The 27,080-nt window shown below is 38.8% G+C and overlaps 1 protein-coding gene across 4 annotated transcripts in view; it reads left to right on the forward strand.

Annotated features, from left to right (window-relative positions):
• MSH3 (mutS homolog 3) overlaps positions 1 to 27,080 on the forward strand; it is a 169,861-nt gene that overhangs the window by 28,905 nt on the left and 113,876 nt on the right. For all 4 annotated transcript variants that reach the window (XM_020875739.2, XM_020875740.2, XM_020875742.2 and 1 more), the window contains exons 9-12: positions 14,620 to 14,732; positions 17,547 to 17,661; positions 22,998 to 23,082; positions 25,722 to 25,831. In XM_020875739.2, the coding sequence (XP_020731398.2) occupies positions 14,620 to 14,732; positions 17,547 to 17,661; positions 22,998 to 23,082; positions 25,722 to 25,831 (423 nt within the window). The remainder of the gene's footprint in view (positions 1 to 14,619; positions 14,733 to 17,546; positions 17,662 to 22,997; positions 23,083 to 25,721; positions 25,832 to 27,080) is intronic.

Consider the following 27,080-nt stretch of genomic DNA (forward strand, 5'->3'; position numbering starts at 1 on the left):
TTTTTATTTTTTTAACATTCTTAAGTTATTCTTATGTGGTAAGAATAACTTATGGTGTTTTCTCCTTATCTATCTTCTAAAATAACCTGTATCTTCACAGTCTTACTGCTTTTATGAAGCTGTCCTACAGTTTTCAGTTGGGGTTCTAACCTTGGCTATACATTGAAGTAATCTGTAGATATTATGGGCTTCCTTGGTAGCTCAGATGGTAAAGAACCTGCCTGCAAAGCAGGAGACCTGGTTTGTTCGATCCCTGGTTCAGAAAGATCACTTGGAAAAAGGATTGTAGCTATTAGATACTGATGCCTGTGTCATTGGTCTGTGCTCGATCTAGCTTGTAGAGGCTTGTGAGACTGGCTAATTAATTATATTCCCATGGAATTTTCTTTCTGGTTGTTAAAGCCCTGGTAGTTTAAAATCAGCCATGGTGAGAATATTTCCACTCCTTAAATTGGTTGCCACAGCATGCCTGTCAATGTGCTAGGGGTCTCAGTGATTTGTTTATACGCATCTCTGAATAGATGTTGAGCCTTTCAGTAGGGTTATGTTAGTTTGCTGGGACTGATGTAACAAAGTACTGCAAACTTAAAAAACAGGCTTAAAAAACAGGAATTTGTTTTACTTCTGGAGGCTAGAAATCTAACATCAGGGTTCCAGCAGAGTTGGTTTCTTCCAAGAGCTGTGAGGGAATGCTTTCCCAGGCCTCTCCCCTTGGCTTGTAGATGGCCATCTTCTTCCCGTGTCTCTTTATATTGCCTTTCTTTTGTGTGTGTCTCTGTGTCCAGGGGCTTCCCTGGTATCTTAGCAGTAAAGAATCCACCTGTTGATGCAGGAGATGTGGGTTTGATTCTTGGGTTGTGAAGATCCCCTGGAGAAGGAAATGGCAACTTACTCTAGTATTCTTGCCTGGGAAATCCCGTGGACAGAGGAGCCTGGCGGGCTGCAGTCCATGGGGTCGCACGGTCAGGCGACCGTGTATGCGTGCTGTCGCTTCAGTTGTGTTTGACTCTTTGCGACCTCATGAACTGTAGCCCACCAGGCTCCTCTGCCGTGGGATTCTCCAGGCAAGGATACTGGCGTAGCTTGCCATGCCCTCCTCCAGAGGATCTTTGTTCCCCAAGCTAGGGGAACTCACATCTCTTGCGTCTCCTGCATTGGCAGGTGGGTTCTTTACCACTTGCCTTGGTCTTCCCTGTGGCTCAGCTGATAAAGAATCCGCCTGCAATGTGGGAAACCTGGGTTTGATCTCTGGGTTGGGAAGATCCCCTGGAGAAGGGAATGGCAACCCACTCCAGTATTCTGGCCTGGGGAATTCCGTGGACTGTATAGTCCATGGGATCGCAGGGAGTCAGACACGACTGAGCGACTTTCACTTCACTTACTCTACCACTGGCGCCACCTGGGAAGCCCTCGGGAGTCACACACGACTTACCAACAGAGCATGAACATGAGCTGTGTCCAGGCTTCCCCCTTTTATAAGGACACCGCTCATACTGAACTGGGGTCCACCTGCTGACATCACTTCAGCTTGATGACCTCTGTAAGCACTCGGTCTCCAAATAAGCTGACATTCTGAGGTACTGGGGTTAGGACTTCCACATCGGGCTTCTAGGAGGATACAGTTCAACCCATAACACACAGCAGGGACCTCTTTTCTCTTTTTTTTTCCCCATTTATTCCTGTAGTGAAGATTTGTTGCATTGAAAGGGAAACATCAGTTAGTTATTTATTATACTATAAATTGCAGATTGTCAACTTGTTGATTTTTTTCATTTAGGTTTTTTTCTTAATTTATTTTTAATTGAAGGATAATTGCTTTACAATATTATGTTGGTTTCTGCGTACATCACCGTGAATTAGCCATAAGTATACATATGTTCCCTCCTTCTTGAACCTCCCTCCAGATTTTTTTTTTGAAGCAGCTTTTTCTGGGGATAATATCAGAGTTTGGTATTCGAGGAGAAAAACATTAGTTTCAGAAGATTGCTTGTTTTAGTTTTTCTCTGGCAGGCTTGAGCTTGTTAATGACCTCAAAAGGCATATAATCCAAGTGAAACTGCCTTGATTTTGTATCTGTCACTGAGAGAATGTTTTTAATCATGCATGAAAAAAAAATTTAGATGACTTTCCACTAATCTGAGAATGTTTTAATGCTGATCATTCTCTCCAGAATTCTATAAGATGATTGAGTTCTCAGAAAGTAGGGTTTTGTTTGCTTTTCTTAAAGGCATATAATATCAGATAATGATTTTGTGATTTTTGTGCCTGCAAAAAAATGTCTCTCAGTCACAGGAAGTATAAATTAATTTGTAAAAATTAACTTGGTATTAGGATGATTGTATGTATATAAAATAGTGGTTGACATTTAAACTGTGATCATCTCAAAGCATGTAAATATGGAATGTACTTTTTAAAGTTAAATGTTTTTCTTCAAAAAAAAGTTCTTTGCACCATTGGTTTTTGCTGAATAAATGCTAGAATTAGGATCTTATTCCAAAAATGTATTTGAAATACACATTTGCATAGGAATTTGTTGGTCTAAATGTTCAGTACAATTGCTTAGTCGTGTCCCACTCTTTGCAGCCCCATGGACTGCAGCATGCCAGGCTTCCCTGTCCATCACCAATACCCACGGCTTGCTCAAACTCACGTCCATCGCATCGGTGATGCCATCCAACCATCTCATTCTCTGTCATCCCCTTCTCCTCCTGTCTTCAGTCTTCCCCAGCATCAGGGTCTTTTCCAGTGAGTCAGTTCTTCGCATCAGGCGGCCAAAGTTTTGAAATTTCAGCTTCAGTATCAGTCCTTCTGATGAATATTCAGGCCTGATTTCCTTTAGGATGGACTGGTTGGATCTCCTTACAGTCCAAGGGACTCTCAAGAGTCTTCTCCAACACCACACTTCAAAAGCATCAATTCTTCGGTGCTCAGCTTTCTTTATAGTCCAGCTCTCACATTCATACATGACTACTGAAAAAACCATAGCTTTGACTAGATGGACCTTTTTCGGCAAAGTAATGTCTCTGCTTTTTAATATGCTGTCTAGGTTGGTCATAGTTTTTCTTCCAAGGAGCAAATGTCTTTTACTTTCATGGCTGTAGTCACCATCTGCAGTGATTTTGGAGCCTAAGAAAATAAAGTCTCTTACTGTTTCCATTGTTTCCCCATCTGTTTGCCATGAAATGATGGGACTGGATGCCATGATCTTAGTTTTCTAAATGCTGAATTTTAAGCCAACTTTTCACTCTCCTCTTTCACTTTCATCACGAGGCTCTTTAGTTCTTTTTCACTTTCTGCCATAAGGGTGGTGTCATCTGCATATCTGAGGTTGTTGATATTTCTCCCGACATTCTTGATACCAGCTTGTGCTTCATCTTGTACTTTGCATATAAGTTAAATAAGCAGGGTGACAATACTGCTTGACATACTCCTTACCTGATTTGGAACCAGTCTATTGTTCCATGTCAGGTTCTAACTGTTGCTTCTTGACCTGCATACAGATTTCTCAGGAGGTAGGTCAGGTGGTCTGGTGTTCCCATCTCTTTCTCTGTGAGAGAAGGCGAGGGTGGGATATTTCAAGAGAACAGCATTGAAACATGTATATTATCTAGGGTGAAACAGATCACCAGCCCAGGTTGGATGCATGAGACAAGTGCTCGGACCTGGTGCACTGGGAAGAGCCAAAGGGATCGGGTCGAGAGGGAGGTGGGAGGGGGGATCGGGATGGGGAATACATGTAAATCCATGGCTAATTCATGTCAATGTATGACAAAAACCACTACAATATTGTAAAGTAATTAGCCTCCAATTAATAAAAATAAATGGAAAAAAAAAAGAAAAAAAAAAGAATTTCCCGCAGTTTGTTGTGATCCACACAGTCAAAGGCTTTGGCATAGTCAATAAAGCAGAAATATATGTTTTTCTGGAACTCTCTTGCTTTTTTGATGATCCAGAGGATGTTGGCAATTTGATCTCTGGTTCCTCTGCCTTTTCTAAGTTCATCTTGAACATCTGGAAGTTCATGGTTCATGTACTGTTGAAGCCTGGCTTGGAGAATTTTGAGCATTACTTTACTAGCGCATGAGATGAGTGCAGTTGTGTGGTAGTTTGAACATTCTTTGGCATTGTCTTTCTTTGGGATTGGAACAAAAACTGACCTTTTTTGTTTGTTTGTTTTTATTTTTATTTTTTATTTTTTTTCCAAAATAAATCTCGTCTTTATTTTTATTATTTTTTTTAACTGGGAACATTTATTTTTTAATTTTATTTTTTTGACCTTTGTTTCTAAAATGTTGAGTTTTTTTTTTTTTTACTGTAATTATTTTTATTTTTTTTTTTAATTTTTTTTTTAATTTTATTTTTTTAAATTTTTTTATTTTATTTTTTATTTTTATTAGTTGGAGGCTAATTACTTTACATCATTACAGTAGTTTTTGTTATACATTGAAATGAATTAGCCATGGATTTACATGTATTCCCCATCCCAGTCCCCCCTCCCACCTCCCTCTCCACCCGATCCCTCTGGGTCTTCCCAGTGCACCAGGACCGAGCACTTGTCTCATGTACCCAACCTGGGCTGGTTATCTGTTTCACCCTAGATAATATACATGAAAACTGACCTTTTCCAGTCCTGTGGCCACTGCTGAGTTTTCCAAATTTGCTGGCATACTGAGTGCAGCACTTTCACAGCATCATCTTTTAGGATTGAACTAGCTCACCTGGAATTCCATCACCTCCAACTAGCTTTGTTTGCAGTGATGCTTCCTAAGGTCAATGTTCAGATTTCTTTATAGAATATTTTCAGCTATAAATTATATATGGCAAATATCAAAAGCTTTAATTTTTAATCAGCTTTAATCAAGTGTAATTTACGTGCAATACAATTTACATAATTTAAGTGTATGAGTCAAATCAATTTTGAAAAAATATATACATCAATGTAACCACCGCCCCAATTAAGATATAGAACATTTTCCTCTTCTCGGAAAGTTCCCTGTGCCTCTTTGCAGTCTTTCTTCTCCCTGTCTCCACCTCCTACTCCAAACAAATACTGACCTGGTTAGACTGTTACAGAATTTCACATAGATGGGATCATTACAGTATGCATTGTTTTGTTTATAGTCACATAGCATAATACCTATGAATGTGTCAGTAGTTTGTTCCTTTTTATTGCTCAGTAGTATTTCTACAGAATTTGTTTATCCATTCACTTGCTAAACATTTGAGTGTTTGCCTATTTGCAGTAAAGCTGCTAAGCGCATTGGTATTCTAGTCTTCTTATGGACATATGTTTTTATTTTGGGTAAATACCTAGGAGTGGACTCTCTGGGCTGTGTTGGTAAGTATATATTTAACTGTATAAGAAACAGCTAAACTTTTAATTTTATTCATTTGTGGCCACACTGGGTCTTGGTTGGTGTGCGTGAGTTTCCTCCAGTTGCAGAGAGCAGGGGCTCCTCGCTCGTTGTGGTGCATGGGCTTCTTGTTGCCGTGGCTTCTCTTATGGACCGTGGGCTCTAGAGCGTGGGCCTAGTTGCCTTGCAGCATGAGGCATCTTCCCGGGCCAGGGATCAGATCTGTGTCCCGTGTGTTGTTAGGTGGGTCCCTAACCGCTGGACCACCAGGGAAGCCCAGCCAAAGTCTTAGTTACTCAATCATATGCTCTCATCAGCAGGATATGGGAATTATAGTTGCTCTATATCTTTGTCCTTGGTGTTGACATTGTTTTTAATTTTAGCCATTCTAGTGACTTAGCAGCAGCAGCAGTGAGTGCAAAGTAGTGTCTCACTTTTTATTTTAACTTACTTTTCCTTTTTTGATCACCAATGATATTTTCATACACTTCTTTTGCTCGTTAAGGAGAAAAATGGGTTTCCCTCCTGCAGTATTGGTGGGAATGTAAATTGGTGCAGCCATTATGGAAAACAGTATGGAGCTTCCTTAAAAAGCTAAGAATAGAATTGCCATATGATCTAGCAGGCCCATTCCTGGGCATATATCTAGAGAAAACTCTAATTTGAAAAGATACATGCTTTTGTTCTTAGCATCACTGTTTACATTAGCCAAGACATGGAAACAACTCTAAATGTCTGTCAACAGATGAAGGAATAAAGTAGATGTGGTGCATATATAAAATGGAATATTACTCAGCCATAAAAAGAATGAAATTATTTATAGCAACATGGATGGACCTAGATTATCAGAGATTATCACACTAAGTAAAGTCAGTCAGAAAGGGAAAGACAGATACCATATGATACCACTTATATTGTTGTTCAGTTGCTAAACTTTGTCCACTTCTGCAAGCCCATGGACTGCAGCACGCCAGACTCCCCTGTCCTTCACTATCTCCTGGTGTGTGTTCGGTCACTCAGTCATGTCTTACTCTTTGTGATCCCTGTGGACTGTAGCCTGCCAGGCTCCTGTGTCCCTGGGATTTCTGAGGTGAGAATACTGGAGTGGGTTAACATTTCCTTCTCCAAGGGCTCTTCCTGGTTCAGGGATCTAACCCACATCTCTTGCATCTCCTGCATTGGCAGGTGGATTCTTTATCACGAACACCACCTGGGAAGCGCTCACAATCTCCTGGAGTCTGCTCCAATTCATGTCCATTGAGTTGTTGATGCCGTCTAACCATCTCATCCTCTGCCCATTATATGTGGAATCTAAAATGTCATACAAATAAACTTATTTACAAAACAGAGAAAGACACACAGACGCAGAAAACAAATTTGCGTTTACCAAAGGGTGGGAGTGGAAGAGGGATAAATTAGGAGTTTGGGATTAATGGATACAAACTGCTTTATATAAAATGGATAAACAACAAGATCCTACTGTATAGCACAGGGAACTATATTCAGTATCCTGTAATGTACTGTGATGGAGAAGAATATGGGAAAAGATATGCATATATGTGTGTGGGTTGGGGTGCTCTGTCGTGTTTGACTCTCTGCAACCCCATGGACTTGCAGTCCCACCAGGCTCCTCTGTCCATATTTCTCAGGCAAGAATACTGGAGTAGGTTGCCATCTCTGACTCTAGGGGATCTTCCCAACCCAGCCTGGACCCATATCTCTGTGTCTCCTACATTGGAAGGTGGTCTCCTCACCACTGTGCCACCTGGGAAGCCTGAAATCATTTAAACATGCACATATATTCCACTCTTTTTCAGATTCTTTTTCCATATAGGTCATTACAAGAGTGTCGAGTAGAGTCTCTGTGCTGTACAGTAGGTCCTTATTAGTTATCTATTTTATATATAGTAGTGTGTATATATCGAGGTTATCAGTTTTAGAGTTTAGCAGCTTTTGTTAATTTTTCTAATGCTTTAAAATTAATCCATATCTTTTGTTTTCTCATTTTTAAAAAGTAAAAAGGTGCCGTTAGAAACACATCTTGGGAGCTACTGAGAATATTTCTCGTTGCTGACATGTTCTTTCCTTTGTGCATGTCCTGCCCAATTCCATCTGTTTTTAAAGCTCTCTCTTTTCCCCTTGTTGAAGCTGAAACTCCAATACTTTGGCCACGTGATGCGAAGAGCTGACTCACATGAAAAGACCCTGATGCTGGGAAAGATTGAGGGCAGGAGAAGAAGGGGACGACAGAGCATGAGATGGTTGAATGGCATCACCGACTCGATGGATATGAGTTTGGGTAAACTCCAGGAGTTGGTGATGGACAGGGAGGCCTGGCGTGCTGCAGTCCATGGGGTCGTAAAGAGTTGGACACGACTGAGTGAATGAACTGAACTGAACTGAACTTTTCCCCTTGAGCACATGACTACTGCTATCTTTCATTCTTAAGTAGCAGTGAAAATATTAATAATAATAGCAATAGCTAACAGTAGGTATTAGGTACCTATTCTAAGGGCTTTATATTTATTGACTGAGTTAATCTTCACAAACCCCTATGAGGGAGCTACTGTTCTTTTAATACAGATTTCCAGGAAACTGAGGCCTAAGGCTGTTAAGTCTAGGTTATCTCACTAGTAAGTGGCAGAACTGGGATTTGACCCAGACTTCCTGGTTCTGATGCACAGGCTCAGAACCATTCCATTATACGGCTTCTCAGAAAAAACACACAGAGAAGCAACCATTCCCTTCCTTCACCTCTGCTGCTTCTGGATTTCAAAAGGAGTAATGTTTTATAGCACAGTTGACATTATTTTGGTTAATATTCCATGAAACTTTCATTCCTTTGTAATGCATATTACGGTTTGTATTTCTATCTCTGGCAGTAAAATTCTTGACAAAAAGCATGTGGGCTTCAAACAAAGTAACTTTATTTCTGAAGGTATTACTTTACAAGCCTATTTCTGAAGGTATTACTTTACAAACCACAGTCCCATGGGTCCAGTAGAAAGCACAGGTCATCCTGGCATGTGGTTATTCTTCTGGGAAAGCTTCTTAGAGGAGGTGAGTCTTGGCCGGCTTGTTAAGTAAGAATGTGTGCACAGGGCTGTGGTATGTAGAGATGGGTGGTAAAAAGATTCATGATTGGGATAGACTGAAAGATTAAGAAGGGATGGAGGTTTTAAAATACTGTTCCATGGGAGTTCATCCTTGGGGAAGATGTCCAGGGTCAGGGAAGAAGAGCTGGTTATGACTGTAGACAGAAATGATGCCTTCTCTAGGCCCCTGGACTTTCTGCCCCCTTTTCCTCATCTTTCCACTGGCTCCCCAACTTTGAGCACTCTAATTCTCTTTATTTTTCTAACCTCATTTCAGATAGAAGTGCTTTCCTTCAGGTTAGCAATTTCCAGATTAGCAATTTTTTTGATGGCATGTTACCTGTTTTTTGTGTTTTTTCCCACCTTAAAGTAACTACTACTGTAAAAGAAAAAGTAAAACCAGATTTTTTTTGAAAAGACAAGAGTTTAGCTAGTGTAGACGTCTTCCCTTAAGATAAGATCTCCTGTCTTAGTCTTTTGAACAGCAAGTGCAGCTGCCAGACTTGGTTACTCCCTGGACCTGAGGCCTTCTCTCTGCCTGAGGCCCCATGGGGTTTACCCAGTGAGCGAGGAAATTCTCAGTCCTTCGTCTTGCTCCCCAGCTGGCCTGTCCTCTGGGGACATGTCCTAGTGTTTCTTTACCTCAGCTGTTTCTAATCCCACAGGGGCTTGGCCGTAAACCTGCTTTTACTTTCTAGCCCCCAGCAGTCACTTGGCGAGGGTCCTTCTCCCTCTGCATGGTGGGGAAGGGGGATCATCTTGGTCGCTAGAATCTCTGAGTTACCCTCTGCCTCCCTCTCGGTTGGGGCTGAAGCAGCCTCACCAGCTGAAATCAGATTGGGTTTTTCTCACTCGCGTTTGTTGCCATCTTTAAGATGCTATCTGTGAGATTGTGTCTGCCTCCTTCTCTGGACACTGAAAGACTCCTTTTTGACTTTTCTAAAACCCTATACTTCCTACTGAGTTCTTACTGAATTTTTAAAAGTAGAAAATGAGCATCTTGGTTCACATCAGTGAAAAGCTTGAAGGCAGGCTGGAATTAGCCATGGCTGGGTTTACGAGCGCTTCTCCTTGGTCTCTCACTCTGGTTTGACCGCGGCTCGTGTTCCACAAGGTGGCAGATGGTGGCAGCCACTCCCTTTTCTGAACTCCTAGCCTTCCAGGTTCAAGTCCAAGGAAACGGACAGACGTCTTCCGGAAGTGCCTATGTAAACCCGGGTTCCTCTTTTTTTCTCTCTTCTTAATAAACAACTTAATTTTTAATAAGTAGTGTATTCTAATGGTTCAGAAATTTAAAATTCTTAAAAGAATGTGGGATGAAAAGCTTTTCTTCTATCCTGTTGTTTTTAAGTAGCTCTCTTTGTCTTGTTATAATGCTTTTTGTCCTGAGTTTTACCTTGTCTGATAACAAAATCTTGTCCCATGCTTTCTAAAAAAATTTGTATTAGCCTAATATATCCATCTGGGCAATATTTTCCATCTGTCCATTTCTACCCTTTCTGAATTATTTAAAATTTTGTTCCTATTGGTAGTGCAGAAAGTTTTTCTATCTTATAATCCAGTCTGAGATTAATTGTCTTTAAATAGGTGAGTTTAACTCACATTTGTTGTCATGGCAGATATATGTGTTATTAGCTTGCCTGTATTTTATTTTTTTTAAATATCTTTCAAAGAATCTTTCACTGTGTGGTGTTTTCCTTGCTGTTCTTCTGGAGTTATTCTGATATTTTTGTTCTAGTGGTTGTCTTTATAATTTGACATTATGCCCTCTGTCTTTTAAGAAAGTGATGATAGTTCCCTATTATGAGCAGTGATAAAGTTAATGAATTTCATCCTAGTATGGAGACATCGTAACTATGTTACATGGTCTATTTTATTTAATCTCAACCTCTATTGCATTCTGTTTTCAGAGGACAATTTAATCACTTAGCAAGCTTGGAACTCAGTCTGTATTGTTATTATCAGTAAATACACTGTCAGAAGAGGCCTTGAGTTTTCCTAGAGTAGATTATCAGCCTTTAACAAGGCTTTTTTTAATCTATAAAAATGATAGTTTCTAAAGTCAGCATAGATCATAAAATTGGTAAGCTGACATTTGGTCGCAATTACATTATCAGACTACTATAGGTAGTCTGTTACTCAACACCAGAAAATTACCAGTTTTATATCCAAGTTGACTTTAAAAAGTTCCTGGGTCTGAAGCTCCCCCTCTTTTTTAGCATGGACTCCACACTTGTTGAGAGTCTTATCTCCACTTAACTTTTCAAATCCAGTACATTTGGCAACTGACAGGCATGTAATACACAAAAAGGAATTTTTAAAATTGGAAATCTTAGGAGAGTCCAGCTTTGCCTGCCCCATGTAATGACTGAGCCTCCTCGCGTGTTGACACTAGTCCTCCTGTCTGGCCCAGAGGGGCGGCTGCCTTCCCAGGTCCTGGAGGAACACAGCTTCTGCGGCCTCTTTTCCGTTCAGAAGGCTTCAACCCCTGGTCACAAACAGCCTCTTAAGAGGGTGGGAAGATGTTTTTTTGTTTCTGTTTTTTTAAAATCATTTTTAAAGTCCTGTGTCAATTACTTGACCATAGTTGACTTCCTTACTTTTTTTTTTGGTGGAAAGATATGACTGCCCACCTCTAATAGAGCAGCTAAAACATGGACTGCCTTTGGAGAAGATTTACATTTCCACTTTGTACTCTAGTCCTGTGATAGTCACCAGTATTTTTCACATAGATGAGTGTTTGTGGTCTGCACTTTGCCTGTGGATCACCCCCAAAACGCTGCTGAAAATACCCTCCCCCCCCCAGCTTCCTGCTGAATTCAGATTGAATTCAATTCAGATTGAATTCAATTCAATCTGAATTCAGATTGAATACATTTGGGGTGTGGCATCTGTGCTTTTAATGCTTGTTGCTGGTGTTTCCCACCCAGGTATTTCCGCAGGCTGCAATTTGAAGATACCAAGATCGACAGTTCTCTGCTGAATATAGAAATTTTACTAATATCCAGTTTGACAAAATTCTCTGGCTGGATATTACTCTTTCTGTATACAGTGTTTCAGGAAGGCTTTTATTTCGAAGATACAGTGATCTGATTTTACCATAAAAAGAAAAAAATCTAGGAAACCAGATTAGAGATTTCACATATAACTCCAACCAGTTTGTGGGGGGAAAAAATTGTAGAAGGGTATTTAACATACAGATTGCAAAATGTTGAATTTAACACTCTTGTAATGCTTCCATGGAAAGCCTTAAGGATAACTGACAAGTCATTTTTTTATCAGATTTAATGGGTTTCTAAATTCTTATCTGCTTCTCGAACAAAATGTTAATTAGAACAGTAATTGAGTTACCAGCTGCCTCGTGTGTTCACTCTAGGAACTTGTACAGAAACACTGTGGGACTCGTGTAAGGTCACTCATTGCTCTTGGAGTGGCTAAATAACTTTGCAGCAGGCTTCTAAAAATTCAGGTATTAAGGGAGTCTATAGGAAGATAAAAATTGACAAGAGATTTGCAATAGTTAGTCTGATACTTCCTCCATTGGATTAAGGTGGAAAAATCCTCTTCAGCACCACAGATGGGGGAAAATCCTCCCTTTAAGATTTCTTTCTGAAGCAGCTGATGCCTGCCTAGTTTTATAGTAGAACAGAAAAAGCCTTTGGAGCTAGGTATGCTGGCACAGGCATTCTGGGGGAAAAAAAAACTTAAGAAATCAAGTTTATAACTTTGTTTAAGCAATACAGAGCATCATTACAAGTATAATATATTCCAGGAATGCAGGGTTCATTCAGCATTAGGAAATATGAATAATATGAGGTTAAGTGAGAGGAAACCATATAATCATTTTAATACCTGTAAAAAGAGTATTAGGTAAGATTCAATAATCATTTATGACTAATTTTTTTCTTTTTGCAAAAACTGGAAAACTTACCAAACCTTTGGCTAACGAGTCATTTACTCCAAAACCCACAGCAAATATCATACTTAAGAGTTGAAACTTTGGAAGCATTCCCATTAGGTTCAGTAAGAAACTAAGGATTCCTGTTGGCATTACCTTTGTTCAACATAACCCTGAAGGTCTTAGCTCGTAGTGTAATGAGATAGGAAAAAGAAATGAAAAATAGAAAATTTTTTCTTGCAGGTGATATTAATATATACACAGACAATATAAGAAAAATGTGTTTAGCATAGTTGCTACATATAAGAATTTGGGTTCATGTACACTAATGATAAGCTTTTAGTAAATATAATAGAAGAAAAGATTCCCTTCATAGTATTTTTAATCTGAGAGTGAGCACAGCCAAAGGTACATATAATATGGAGAAAATAATGGAACAATATTGTTAGATATAAAAGACATGAATAAGTAGAGATCTTATGCCATCTTTAACAGTGGGATCTCTTAATTTGTTAAGATATCATTTCTCTCTAAATTAGTTCATTGCAATCCAGTCAAAAGCCCAATAAGATTTTTGTGAAACTTGACAAAATGAACCTAAAATTTTAAAGAAAATCAAAAGCCCAGGAGTAATGAAGACAATCTTGAAAAACAAGGTGGGGGCCTTGCCACAGATATTGATACCAAGCCATGGAAATTACAGTACTGTGGCCCTGATACAGAGATAGACAAAAAGATCAGTAGAATAGGATAGAAGCTAGAAACAGTGTCACATGTACATAGGAATGTGGAGGCAGCATTATAAATCAGTAGTAAAAGATGGAATGTTTTATAAATGGCGCTTGGTCATTAATTGATAATCATATGGAAAATAAAAGTGTATTTTCAACTTCACACCATCCCCCCAAATAAATTCGGATTAATTAAATTTGAATGACAAATCTTAAAAGTCTACTGAAATATAAGAAATAATTGAAAATATAAAAAGAAGCATGTCTGGCTTTATGTACAAATCTTGGAAATATAGTACTGAGTGCAAAAGCAAGTTGTAGAAGTGTGTGTATAATAAAGTATTGCTTATATAAAATTTAAAACATGAAACAATACAATGTATTGTGTAAAGATGCTAAAATAAAAATATAAAAACATACATGGTGGTGATATACACCAAGTTGATGGTAGCATTTACTTCTTTTTTTTTGTATTTACTTCTAAAGATGGTAGATGAATATGACTGAAAAGGGGTGTGTGCAGGATACATCTGTATCTGTAATTTTTTTAGATAAAAATATTCTAAATAACGTGGCAAAATATTAACATCAAGTGAATGTCCAATAGTAAAGAAATGGTTGTATAAATTATGGCTTTTCCATACTATCAGATACTTTTTAGCCATTAGAAAGAATGAGTTGTATCTAGGTCACTTTATATGGAGGGAATTCCAAGAGTTGTTACTTAGTAGAGAAAACAAGATACAGGAAAGTTTGTATAAAGTCGCTTGATTTTTATGAAACAGTGTATGTGTGAGTATATATGTATATGACATACTCGTATATGACTATATGAACATGAAAAAAATGAGAAAGGATTACTCCTAGGTTGTTACCACGGCTTGGGAGTGAGGAGATTAGGAAAGGAGAAGAGGGAGGGGAAAGGAGAGTCAAGCAAAATACGAAATGGACGAGACAGTGTACTGTCAGCATGGACGATGATTTGATGATTTTGTTTATGTGCTTAGATGAGCATATATACATACATATGTGCCTATTTTTAAAGAAGTATAGAGCCACTTAAGTAAAGAGTGGGAGTTGACCTAAGAGGAGTTTACTGTATTTGACTGGGGAGGCTGTGGGAGAAGAAATGGACTTAGCACAGAGCCAGCCAGACAAACATGCCTTTCCGAGGAAAGAAGTACTCAGTGATGTGTTCTCTTGTTAGTGGCTTTAAACAAATGATGCAGTTAAACAGATTGCTTTTCCGTTTTTCTCTCTTTGGTGTTTATTAAAGTACCTGACCATAATTTTAATAAGTTCTTGATAATAGTATGTTTAGAGTACTCACTATGTGCAGGTGATATAAAATACTAGTAGTTAAAGTATAGTATTTTATGAAATGTGGACTTTTGACAGGGAAACCTTAGATTTTTTTTTTTTTTTTTCATCTTGGGGAAGAATAATGAATGAGTATTTATTTTGGTCAGGTCAAGGCCTGAATACAGATAGTTCAAGATTATGTATAATTATTTTTTAAATTTTCGTTGTTTTTCTTTCAGTGTGCGGGATGACAGAATTCGAGTAGAAAGGATGAAGAACGTGTATTTTGAGTACAGCCATGCTTTCCAAGAGGTTACAGAATTTTATGCAAAAGATGTAGTTGACATTAAAGGTAAATATTTTATACATGTTAGCCATATGTCATCAAATGTAACTGAGTTGAGATTTGGATAAAGGTGCAAATTTGACTTAAAGGCTAGTGAAAGGTAGGTAGTTATTGATAAACAACTGGAAGAAGCAGAGGAAAGAGTTCACTGTTCTTACACTCATCAGAGGCATAACTGCGTTGCTTTTTGTAGTTATGACCATTTTGGTAATGTGATGTTTTTGACATATTCATGAAGTGTAGCAAGTTAATTACTGAGTCATCTTCCTTCTTCCTTCCCTTAAAAGGTGGCCATGATTTTCCTTGCAGTTTTATAAAATGTGTGGATAAATCTCCTAAGGAAGGCTAGCACTTCTAAATATTAATGCCCAGAATTAAAATACCAGAACATTATTGACAGCATCTTAATAGTTTGAATCCATTATTTGTCTAATTCACATTTCCTCAGCCAAGTATCTGTTTGATTTGGTCTGTACCCCTCATTCTTGCCAGTCCAGCTTATGTTAAGATCCATTTTTATCCTGTTGCAAAGCTTTCACCCTTGGACCAAACTCCCCCAGCTCCCTCTTAGGCATCAGTGTCTTATTGGCATTTTCCCGCATCCTTTTTAATCTCGTGGTGTCTTGGCTAATGCCAAGGGATCATCAAATTATGCTCAACTAAAGACAAGACTAAGTCACAAAACTACCATAAGCCACTCTTGGCATCCAATTCACCTAGAATCACATAGGACAGAAAATCCAGTTTGCTGGCACAGCACCATTTCTTTTAGCGGGAGGAGTCCTCTCCATCTCTGCAGAAGTCCATAGGGCGCTGAACTTCCCAGCATCCTCTAGTGACAACTCAGCTGCAAAGAAAGCAGGTGGATGCAGGATCTGCCTACAGGAAACCTTAGCTCTTGCTGGAGTTTCTCCAAAGGACATTCCAATTTCAAAGAGTCAGTGTACTGAAGGAAGGCCAAAATTCTAGAATCAGGTCATTCCTCTCCTAGTCTGGATGCAGTTTCCTGATTTCAGGTCATTTCAGCCATATGCAGTGCCACCTCGTAACACATTGGCATTTCATCTTTATCAGGTTTCCTGGGGAACAGAGCTGGGCAGTCAAAAGATGAAATTCTCAATAGATGAGAAAAGAGTTAATTCTTCATTTACACCTTGTTTTTACAAAAAGCTATGTTGAAAGTAATATATTTTATATTACAAATTTGTAGAGAATATCTTATAATTTTTTTCTAAAGGTAGTAAATATCTACTGCAAAAAAAAAAAAAGATCAAAACATAGTTGTATATAAGGAAAAAGGTAAAAGTCCCTCCTGTCAAATTCTTAAGAATTTTTTGATATACAGGTCTACACATGAGCATGCATAATTCTTCATTTTTATTAAATATGACTTGGATTTATTATTTCAACTAATTTTTATTGAATGCCTATTAAAAGCATTGTTTATACTTTAAGAAATTAAACAAATATTCCTGCCCTTCTGGAGTTTTTTAGTCTAGTGGAAGGAGGTGTACAATAAAATAGTGTTTGAAGGTGATGAGTTCTTTAGAGAAAGGCAGGGAAGGTCTTCCCTGGTAGCTCAGTGGTAAAGAACCCACCTGCCAGTACAGGTCCTACGGGTTTGATCCCTGGTCTGGGAGGATCCCACGTGCCACAGCGCAACTAAGCCCCTGCCCCACAACTACTGAGCCTGTGCTGTAGAATCTGGGAGCCGCAACTACCTAGCCCACGTGCCTCAACTACTGCAGCCTACGCACCCGAGAGCCCGTACTCAGCAGCAAGAGAAGCCGTCGCAGAGGAGACTGGGCATCACAACTGGAGAGTGGCTCCTGCTTGCAGCAACTAGAGAGAAAGCCCACGCAGCAGCAAAGAACCCAGCCCAGCCAAAAACAAATAAACAAACACATTTAAAGAGAAGAAAGACAGGGAAGAGGTGAACTTTTAAATGCAGTGGTGAAGGAAGACCACGCTGAGAAAATGGCAATTGAATGAAGATGGACAAAGATTAGAGGGGTTAATGGGGAAAAACCGCATGGTTGAGTGAAGAAACAGCTTTTCAGGTGGAAACAACAGTAAGTACAGCATATCTAAGTGCCTGGTGTGTTTAAAGAATGTCAGGGAGCCTGGGTGCTGGTACAGAGTAACTAAGGAAGAGACTCTGAGGAGGTAAGCTCAGAGATGAAAGGAGCTGGAGAGCAGGTTTTGCAGGGACTCTTAGATCCCTATGAACTTGAGCCACATCTCTCGGTGAGTTGAGAGATGTTGCAGGATTTGAAAGCAAAATAATCTAATGATATGATGTATGTTTTAAAAAGGATTCCTCTGCCTGTTTTATTAAGAACACCCTATAGGGCACAGGGACAAAGGTGGGAGACCAGATGGAAACCTAATGGGAAAGTCCTTCCCAGTAGTAGGTGCATACCAATCTAGAGGTACTAATCTATTAATAATACCCTATTGATATTCAATTAGGTTTTCTGTAATTTTTTACTACTATGAAAGATTTTTCAACTCACTTCCTTGTATACACATCTTTAACAAGCATTTTGGAGTACTTCTGGGTCAAAGCAGATGAGCATCTTACACTTCGAAAATACTTGCTCCTTGCTTTTGAAAGAAGGTTCATCCACCATCAGAAAATTGCCCTTTTTTCATACTCTAGGTATTTATAATCTTCTGTATTTTCCAAAGGGTAATTTCAGGAGTTAAGCATCTAAATGATTATTTCAATAATTATAAACAAAATTTTATTTCACTTAATGTTTGTTTTCAAAAATGATGAATAATAATTTTAATGAAGGTATGTATTCTGTTTTTTAGATTCTCAAAGTTTTTCTGACATCATTAACTTGGAGAAGCCTGTGATTTGCTCTTTGGCTGCCATAATAAGATACCTCAAAGAGTTTAACTTGGAAAAGGTGCTTTCCAAACCCAAGTAAGTGGTTTCTGAAAAAATTTTAAGAAGTGTGAGGTTATATTTAAAAACATTTCTTAAATTGAATTTGATAAGTACTATACTCAGTTACCTGCTCTCGATGGAATACTGTATTCTGGGGCAAGAGTGACCTGTGTGGTATTGTTGCTGAGGAATATTAAAAATGTTAATTGACATAAAAAATTAATAGAAGGCTTAAGAATTGGGTCAGTTTGTATTCATGATTGCTATTGAATGTATTATAGGATTGAGCACAGAACTGTGCTTTATATTAAAGCACAGTTAATTGACAAGTAGTATTAAGAATGGGTATTTAAGAGCGTTCATAAAACTTCATCACCTTTCTTATTCTTGATATCAGTTCTTATTTCACAGACCATAAAGTTGAAGATAAAGAGGATAGCCACTAACATAGACAGCTTTTTAAAAGAGTGATTAACTTTGTAGAGTTGAGAGATTTAAAAGCTGGCGATTGACCTTCTAAGAAAGTGCTAGCTTAAAAACTAGTGGGAAAAAAAAAGGGTAACAGAGTAATTTTCTTGCCTTTCCATATTCTACCTTTACTGGCCCCTTAACTTTGACTCTGTGAAGAACTATTGTGTATCATATTGATCCTGGGTAAGTAAGCTGCTTCCTCTTCTGCAAAGATGGAGTGGACAGAGGAGCTGTCTCAGTAAAATATCATTAGGTACCAAGATTGGGAAGTCCTTATCTTTGTCTATTTTAACCCCACCCCTAAAGCAATGCACTTCTGAGACTTCTACCCAGTGTCCCAAGTAATTTGAAGTATTTCTGTTCTCATTCGGAGAAGGCAATGGCAACCCACTTCAGTACTCTTGCCTGGAAAATCCCATGGACGGAGGAGCCTGGTAGTCTGCAGTCCATGGGGTCGCGAAGAGTTGGACACGACTGAGTGACTTCACTTTCACTTTTCACTTTCATGCATTGGAGAAGGAAATGGCAACCCACTCTAGTGTTCTTGCCTGGAGAATCCCAGGGACGGCGGAGTCTGGTGGGCTGCCATCTATGGGGTCACATAGAGTCGGACACGACCGAAGTGACTTAGCAGCAGCAGCAGCCATTCTCATTAGTCGGTGAACAAACTATACTAAGCCATATGTGAACACTGGTCCTTGTTCATCCTACTGTTTCTTGTGATCTCATGTGACGTCCTCCACAATTTAAGGATCAGGGCTTGGCCAAAGACTTGAGTTCACCCTTCTGCATCTCTCTGTGTGCATCTCTGTCATCTCTGACATTCTGTCTCAGTTTCTAATTTCCTTGGTCTCTCCAAGAAGTTAGTCCTAGTGTTTATCGCTTTTTGTTTTTCTTCCCTCAGGCACCACAGTTCTATGCTGCCTGATGTTCAGCTGCCTGAAAAACAATTTAAAATACACAAACACACAATTATATACATATGTGTATGTATATATATGTGTGTGTGTGTGTGTGTACATATGTAATATAATGTGTCCAGTTTTCTAATTGTGGCTAAAGAGCAATGTTCATGCATTTAATCTTTTTATGAATGAAAGCAGGTGAGGTTCCATGATTAAATACCACACAAAAACAACAGAAGAGGGAGATGTATAAAGTAGCAGCAGCTTTCCTAAACAGTGTCGATGTCCTGAAACATGGAAAACAAATTTTCACTTAAAAATTAGCAATGAGAAAAGAATCAAATTGAAAATCCCATATAAAATTATAATAGAAAAGGATGGGGAAGAGGATAATGTCCTTATAGAAAATAAATGCATACCAGAAAGACATGCTCACAGATGAAATAAAAACTATAACCTACTACTTCAAAATGAGCTAAATGACATTAAGGAAATGATGCTAAACGTGAAAGAACAAAGGAGAATAGATGAGAAATAGGAAGGCTTTGAAATGAAATGATAAGATTTAAGAATGAACATATATACAGAAAAGATCAATTTAGGAATAAAGAGTAAACTGGAAGGAACACAAAAGAATACACCGATACTTTTAAGAGAAACAGAATTTGAAGAGAGAGATGCAAAAACAGATTAACATGGTAAGCCAGATGAGACATTTATCCTTAGAAAACCCTACTTCAAGCTTGACTCTTGACTGGCATCTGGGACTTGGTTTTGGGGCCGGTCTTCAGCATTCTTTGGTAAGAATGACTCCCTGTGCCTAAACCATTTCTGCAGACAGTATGGTTTATGTTGGACAACTACGTACTTTCTGAGAGCTGTAATTTTGGCACCTGCCCAGGAGCAGGTGCCTTTGTAAAAACAGCCCCCAATGAAAAATCCTGGGTGCTGAGTCTCTGATGAGCTTCTCTGGTAAACATTTCACACGTATTGTCACAGCTCACTCTGGGATAGTTAAGTGCATCCTCTGTGTTTCTGCCAGGGGAGGCCTCTTGGAAGCTTGCCCTTGGTTTCCTCCAGGCTTTGCCTTGTGTACCTTTGTGCTTTTCTGATTTTGCTTTGTATCCTTTCATTGCAATAAATCGTAGCTATATGACTGTATGCTGAGTACTGTGTATTCGCCTACTGAATCCTTGGGGATCTGTTAGTCATCTTTCTTATTGTTTTCTTCTCTAATATGCTTACTGGTAGTATTTAGGAATGCAAAGATATTCATTTTAATTGCAAATAAATTAGAAGTGAATTTATAATAGAACTGAATTTTTGTAATATGATACAATTTCTAATTTATAAGTTAACCATCAAAAATTAGACAAGTAGTGAATGTATGAACTCTGAAAACTATGTAGAGAATTATTTTATACTATGGATTTCATATGTAAGATGGTGCATGTGGTAGGTTTTTTTTTTTTCTCTTTTCATTTTCAAATACTATTAACAGTATTTAAATAGAATCTTTGTAAGGGATTGATCTTTCACAAAAGGTCTACACTTTTGCTGCCTTTGTCTGACTCAGAAAGATTGGTTTTCATTTTTTTAAAAGTTGAAATAGGAGTGATATGGAATCTTAAACTTCTTTGGCAATTTTTAGCAGGAATGTTTTTCTCCCATTATAAAACTTGAGGGGGAGAAACAACATCCTGTGAATTATTGTTGTCTGAAATATTAATGAAGTATTTTCCCATGTTACTTGGAAGATTTCTGTCGAAGTTCACACAGCGTGAATGCTAGCCAGGCCTTGTTTATAAGGTTTATTTCAAAGCACATCAAATTTGGTTTCTTCCAAAAGGATAATTTAGAGTTGCTTAATCAGTGATCATTCCTGTCAGATTCCTAGGGAATGCTGGCAGATACATCCCTGAGTTCAAAAATATATATATAATTCCTGTTGAAAATAGGCACCGACAGAGAAAATTTCTTTTGTATTTGTAAGGAAGAGTCCTAACTCCAGAGTACTTTATCATCCAAACATGGGAAACCTGAAAGCAGAGTTAGTTCTTTTAGTTGTTTGGTAATTATTGTGCCATAGCAGTCTGTCTAACTTAATATTCCTAGTGGTTGATCTCTTTTATTAAGATCAGTGCAGATGTCAGTGCTGCTGGATTATGGGTTCTTGATGCCAGCTAAGCATCCTTCAGTGTCTGAAAGTGATTAACACTTTTTTGACAGAGGCATTTTTGTTGAAACTTATGCCCGTGGCATTAATACATCTCTGGTCAATAATATGTTAAGGTACTCAAGTGTTCATTAATCACCCCTAGGATGTAGTTTAAACCTGTCGGGAGAGGGGGAAGTAAATGACTTTATTTAAACCTAGGAGACCTGGTTGGATACCAACTCAGAGGCCAGGCTAGCAGTACTTCCAACTATTTTTCACCATGAAGGAGTATGAACATCTGTCAGTTGTATAGCAAATCACTGCCCAATTGTTTCTTCCTAAAAATAATGTTTTACATATTATTATTGTCTCTGGATGTTTCACATATATTTCTGGGCTTTATGACTCAAAGGAAAACAAAGAAACCCAAACTGGCCTCCCCATTGAAAGATGACAGACCTTTGCTGAGCATCTACTTTCTGCTAGACTCTGCAGGTGCTGCAAAATGTGTAAGGCATAAATAAACCATGCCTCCACGGAGCTTAGATCTATTAATAAGGAAGAACATAAGTTTCTGTAATGTGAGGCAGATTAACAGTTACAAGAAGGAGAGACTGGCCTGCACATACCTGCTATCAGTGTTGGAGTTGCCTCTGAACATCTTTAACAAGTCATCTTTTGGAAGTTAGGTAAACCTGTCACAGGTATATTACACTGCCAAAGGACAATGTTCAGTCACTAGGTAGTGTTCCTAATATGCAGCAAGTTACTTCTTTTTCAGGGCTCTGGGCCTTAGCTGTGGGAGTCATCTAGAAGTCAAGGCATCTCTCAATGAACACTGGCTCCTTGGCCATGATTCTAGGCTCTAGATTCCTGGATCAAGGCTTTCTTCCATCCCTGGCTTGGGAAACTGGACTTAATTTATATCTTATTAGGGCCATGATGAGTGGGATTGGTTTTATGATGCAAACATTCATGCTTTCCCTCCAAATAGCTTAGTAACCTGCTGTTATTTTCCTTGCTTTGAAAAATGAGCCATCAAGTCTATAAGTGCTGTGGATAGAAATGTCAAAGGACTGACTTATAAAGGAAATTAATTATTGAATTAGTAATGCATTGATTGATATATTTTTTAACATGAAAGACTAACAAGGATGCAGTTTGCATTGTGCATGCATTTAGTAATCACATTGAACTCAATACTCAAGCTTATTTGAAATTTACTGAACTTTTAATCTAGTTTGGGGTACTTAAAGGAGCATAAGGAAAATGTGAATTCTTTGAACTTAAGGAAATAATTTCTACTTTTTCAGTTTAGACTCTGCTAAAACATTAGCCACATGAATGTGTGGTCTTGATTATAGATAAATAACATTTGCACATATCAGAATGTTGATAAAGAGTTTTTAAAGTGTTTATCAAGATGATCTCATGCCAAAGAACAGGGAGGACATTTTAAAGCACCTTGACATATTTTTCTAGCAAATTGCATAGTTTTTCCTGAAGAGACACCCACTTGCTTTCCTGATACTAAAAGACTGTGCTTGATTCTATTACTGGAAATTAAAAAACTAAAAAGCTGTTAATACCATTACTTCCCTTCCTTGTTTTAGTTTTTGGTGTGAGAACGGCTGTGCTTTCACATCGGCTTATCTAGAAGCACCATTCTTGATGAAAGACAATCTTCTAATGAAAATTGTTTTGGCTTTTTTTGGTTTGATTTCCTATCAGAGGGCTAAAACTTTTGTTGTAATGTTACTGGAATATTTCTACCGGCTGAATTTGTTTTTCTGTTTCTTTATGCACTTGCCTCATGGCTTTTATTCATTCCTTTACAGGAATTTTAAACAGTTGTCAGGTGAAATGGAGTTCATGACAATTAATGGAACAACATTAAGGAACCTGGAAATCCTTCAGAATCAGGTCAGGCAAACATAAGGGCTATTTGATTCAAAATGGTTTTAAAAAGAAATGTGGGATGAAGCAGCAGTCTGTTCTTAGCAGTGCAGGTGAAACAGTATTGTCTTCAGCTGGCTGGTCTGCCTCACATCTCTTGGTAATTGTACTGCTCACTTTTTGGAGAATCAAATACATGAAATTTGGGGATTACATTGGGAGCTTTAGAGCATGCTTTTTAATGATTGAAGCAATATGGCTGTCCTGATAATTTCTATATTAAATATTTGTTTGGAAAGGTACGAAATTAATATACAGTGGGTTTTTTTTTTATCTGCTTGGTTATGTTTTTCTACATATGTTTGTCTTCTACATAACTTTTTGTCAAAATGTTCATAGTCTTACTTCATTGTCCAGCATATAAAACAAGTTTCTCTGATACTCTATTTAACTGTAAGATACATAAAATTTCACTTCACGAACTTTCATCATTGCTTACTTGCCTTTATTGATGAACGTGAAGGATAATAAAGACATTAAAATTATTTCTTTCATTCATTAAATTATCACTTGAAAGTGTGAGCTACTATATTGTAAAAATAATGTTATTATAACATAAAGTCAACAAAAATATAAAGTAGTTCCAAGTCATTTGAGTAAGTAGTAGAAAAGCTGAACCATCTGCTGTGAATCACTGCTATTGCTGTGAATTAAAGTAAATGCTGAATTCACTCTCCTGACTCTTGGATTTGTATATTACTGTCTAATTTCTCTCACTCAGGTTTCTCCCTCTGCCAGGTGTCTTTATGTACTGAAGTCAGCCTTCCTTTTATGCATGAGCATATTTATCATATCATTCTGTTATTTGGAAGTCGAGCATCTTTCCCGCAAGTCTTTCTCTTCAATTCTATATACATCCCCAAGACAGGAAACAAGTAGTAGGAGTAGAGCCCACAGTCAAAGCCTCCAGACGCAGCCCCAGCATTCCAAGATTTCCGTACTTCCACATCCTTCCTGTTCAGGTCCTATCACAGTGGCGTCAGTTCCAAAATCAGAGTCCTAAGGCAAAAATCATCCATCATTAAAATACCCTTTAAAAATCCCTTTCTTTATTAGGACTCAGGCCCTTGTAGAAGTGGAAGCTGAGGGTTAACATCTTCTGCTTGTCTTTGCACTTCAGCTTTCTCCCCCTTCACCATGGATCAGTGGAAAAGGGTCATGAGGAGAGGTCTGACTAGCAGAGAGAGCAAAGGTGTAACAGGCCTCCGGTCTCCCCGCCTCTCCCTCTCCTGTCTGAGCGTGCCTCTCCAATGATGCCGGTCATTGGAAAATGGTCCCCCGCCTCCGCGCTCTTCCTGGGACCCCTCACTCTGGTCCCAGCAGTCGGGCTTTTGTCTCAGGGTGGGATGGTGCAGTCGCCGATGTGGATTCCCCCATAGGTCAGCTGTGTGTGCCCAGCTCGTCCTCAGAGAACCTTCCATGACCACTGTCGTTCCCATGTGTGCCCTGCTTTAAACGCCTGGAGAGATTGCAGCACGCCTTTTAGAGTTGGCTTCTGCCAGGTGACAGCGTGTCCTCATGGAGTCTTTCCTCCCACACTTGGGTATGAGTGCCCGAGGGAGGGGCCATGTCCTAATATACCCTTGCCAGTCACTCCACTGAGCGCATGGGGGTGTTCTGTAAGTACCTATTTGTTGATAGAAAGGAAAAGGAGAAGGTAAAAAAAATTCAGATGAAAATTGTAACTCTATGTTCCAAGTAAAACAAACCTATTAATAGACATTTTGTATTACAGTGAAACCTTGGTTAAAGTTAAATATAATCTCTAGTTAGTTGTAAATTTTTTCAATGGTTTAACTTTAAAGTAGCAAAGCATAGATAAATTTTTGCTAAAGATTTAATAAAACAGACTAAAATCAAACCCTCCAGGTGTATAGTCCTAGAGTACAGTACATGTTCACTTCTTTCCTGAAGAGAAAGAGTGTTGTCATGAGATTATCTGTCTTTAGAATGACAACTCTTAGGTAGTGGGAGATACTGAATTGCCAAAGGAACATGAAATTATTTTCACTGTGCTTTCCTAAGGCAGGAAAGGATGCAGTTATATTTTTAAGGTGTTTAGGACAGATGTTTTAAAAGAGACTTCTCAGTAATTTATTGTTAGTTTAAAACTACACATAAACTGTATCTTATGCAAAATGTCAATACTTTGTGTGTATTTATATGGATGTGTATATGTGTGCATGCGTGCTAAGTTGCTTCAGTTGTGTCTGACTCTTTGCAACCCTGTGGATCTTAGCCCACCAGGCTCCTCTGTCCATAGGATTCTCCAGGAAAGAATATGGGAGTGGGTTGCCATACTCTCCTCCAGAGGAGCTTCCTGACCTAGGGATTGAACCTATGTCTTTTACATCTCCTACATTGGCAGGCGGGTTCTTTACCACTAGTGTCACCTGGGAAGCAGACTGTGTGTGTGTGTGTATATGTATATACACACTCACACATTCATTCATCTAATGTATGAACACCTGTTTTGAGCATAAAAGCTAAGCATGTGTAACATTATAATTGGGGTATATGGAATAATTAGGGCACATGAACAACTGGCAATTTTGGTCCAAATACAATCATTGAGTTAATAAAACATGCTTTCTGGTCTTTTTTAGACTGATATGAAAACAAAAGGAAGTTTATTTTGGGTTTTAGACCATACTAAAACTTCATTTGGGAGGCGCAAGTTAAAGAAGTGGGTGACCCAGCCGCTCCTTAAATTAAGGTAAAAGTAATTCTTTTTTGTGTTTCATCTGAAATTATATAAAATTATAAAATTAAAGGTACATTAACCTCCTTAAAACCAAGGTCATCATGGTTTATAAGAACACTATTTTCAATTGGGGAAGATTTCACTTTGTAGCTGGGGATAGACTGTCTAATATCATGAGGATTTTTTCCTTGTTCCCAAGAATGAGTCTTTGCAGTTGAAAGACATGAGATCTGCCTGGGGAGAGTGAGGCAATCAGTTGGTTTGGGTAATCAGTAGCACAGGGTGTAGGGAGAGAGGGGCTGGGAAGATGGGGCACTGCCTTTTGTCAAGGGCTTTGCAGGCTAGGCTGAGGAGCTAGTAGCCAGAGGAAGTTAATCCAGTTGTTCTGCTCACGGGAGTGATGGATCAGAGCTGGCGGGTGTAGGGGGATGGAGAAGTAGTGATGGGTAGGGGACAAGTTAGCAAGTTCATGGAGAGGTTCTGAGAACTTGAGCTAGAGAAGGAGCAGTAGGAATCTGAAAGAGGGCTTAGGTGTGTTTAAGAGAGTAGAATGAGTAAACTCAGAGAGCTTTCAAGGAAAGGTAGGTGAGTCTAGAGCCTAAACACCGTGGTCTCCAAGCTTGTCTGCACATTGAAGTCACCTGGGAAGCTTCAAAATACTTTACACCTATGTCCTGCCTCCAGATATTGTGACTTAATCGGACTCCAGTGTGGCCTGGGAGTTGGAATTTTTAAAAGCTCCCTAGATGATTCTGACATGCAGGTAGATTTGGGAGCTGTGACCTGTGCCTCTCACTTAGTAGGAGTCCCAGTAACATTGACTGACTGAATGCTGTTATCTATTGTGCTTTTGCTCTGACCCAGTATTTAATACTCAAACCATCTTCTGAGGTAGATCCTTGAAATGAGAAAAGAGATTCAGAGAGCCTCAATAACTTGCTCAATGTTTCACAACTGGGCAGAGCCTAAAGGGAAGATCAGCACTGACTCCATCCTGAAGAGCTTCCCATGTGGACTGAGCAGAGAGGGGGTGGTGCTCGTGTTGTATGAGTGGGCTCTGTCGACTGAGGCAGTCTCACTAAGGCCTCAGCCCTTCAGCCCCTGGCCCACCATGTTCTCACCTTTGCAGTAGTACAATACCTTCTCACAGGGCTGCTGTAAGGAATAGAGTAAGACAGTAATCCTAACTGCCATTTTTGAGCTCTTTATCATACAGCAAGCACTGTGCTAGGGGCTGTATGTGCATCATCTCTTTTAAACT

This window comes from Odocoileus virginianus, chromosome 3, assembly GCF_023699985.2.
Source record: "Odocoileus virginianus isolate 20LAN1187 ecotype Illinois chromosome 3, Ovbor_1.2, whole genome shotgun sequence".
Lineage (NCBI taxonomy): Eukaryota > Metazoa > Chordata > Mammalia > Artiodactyla > Cervidae > Odocoileus > Odocoileus virginianus.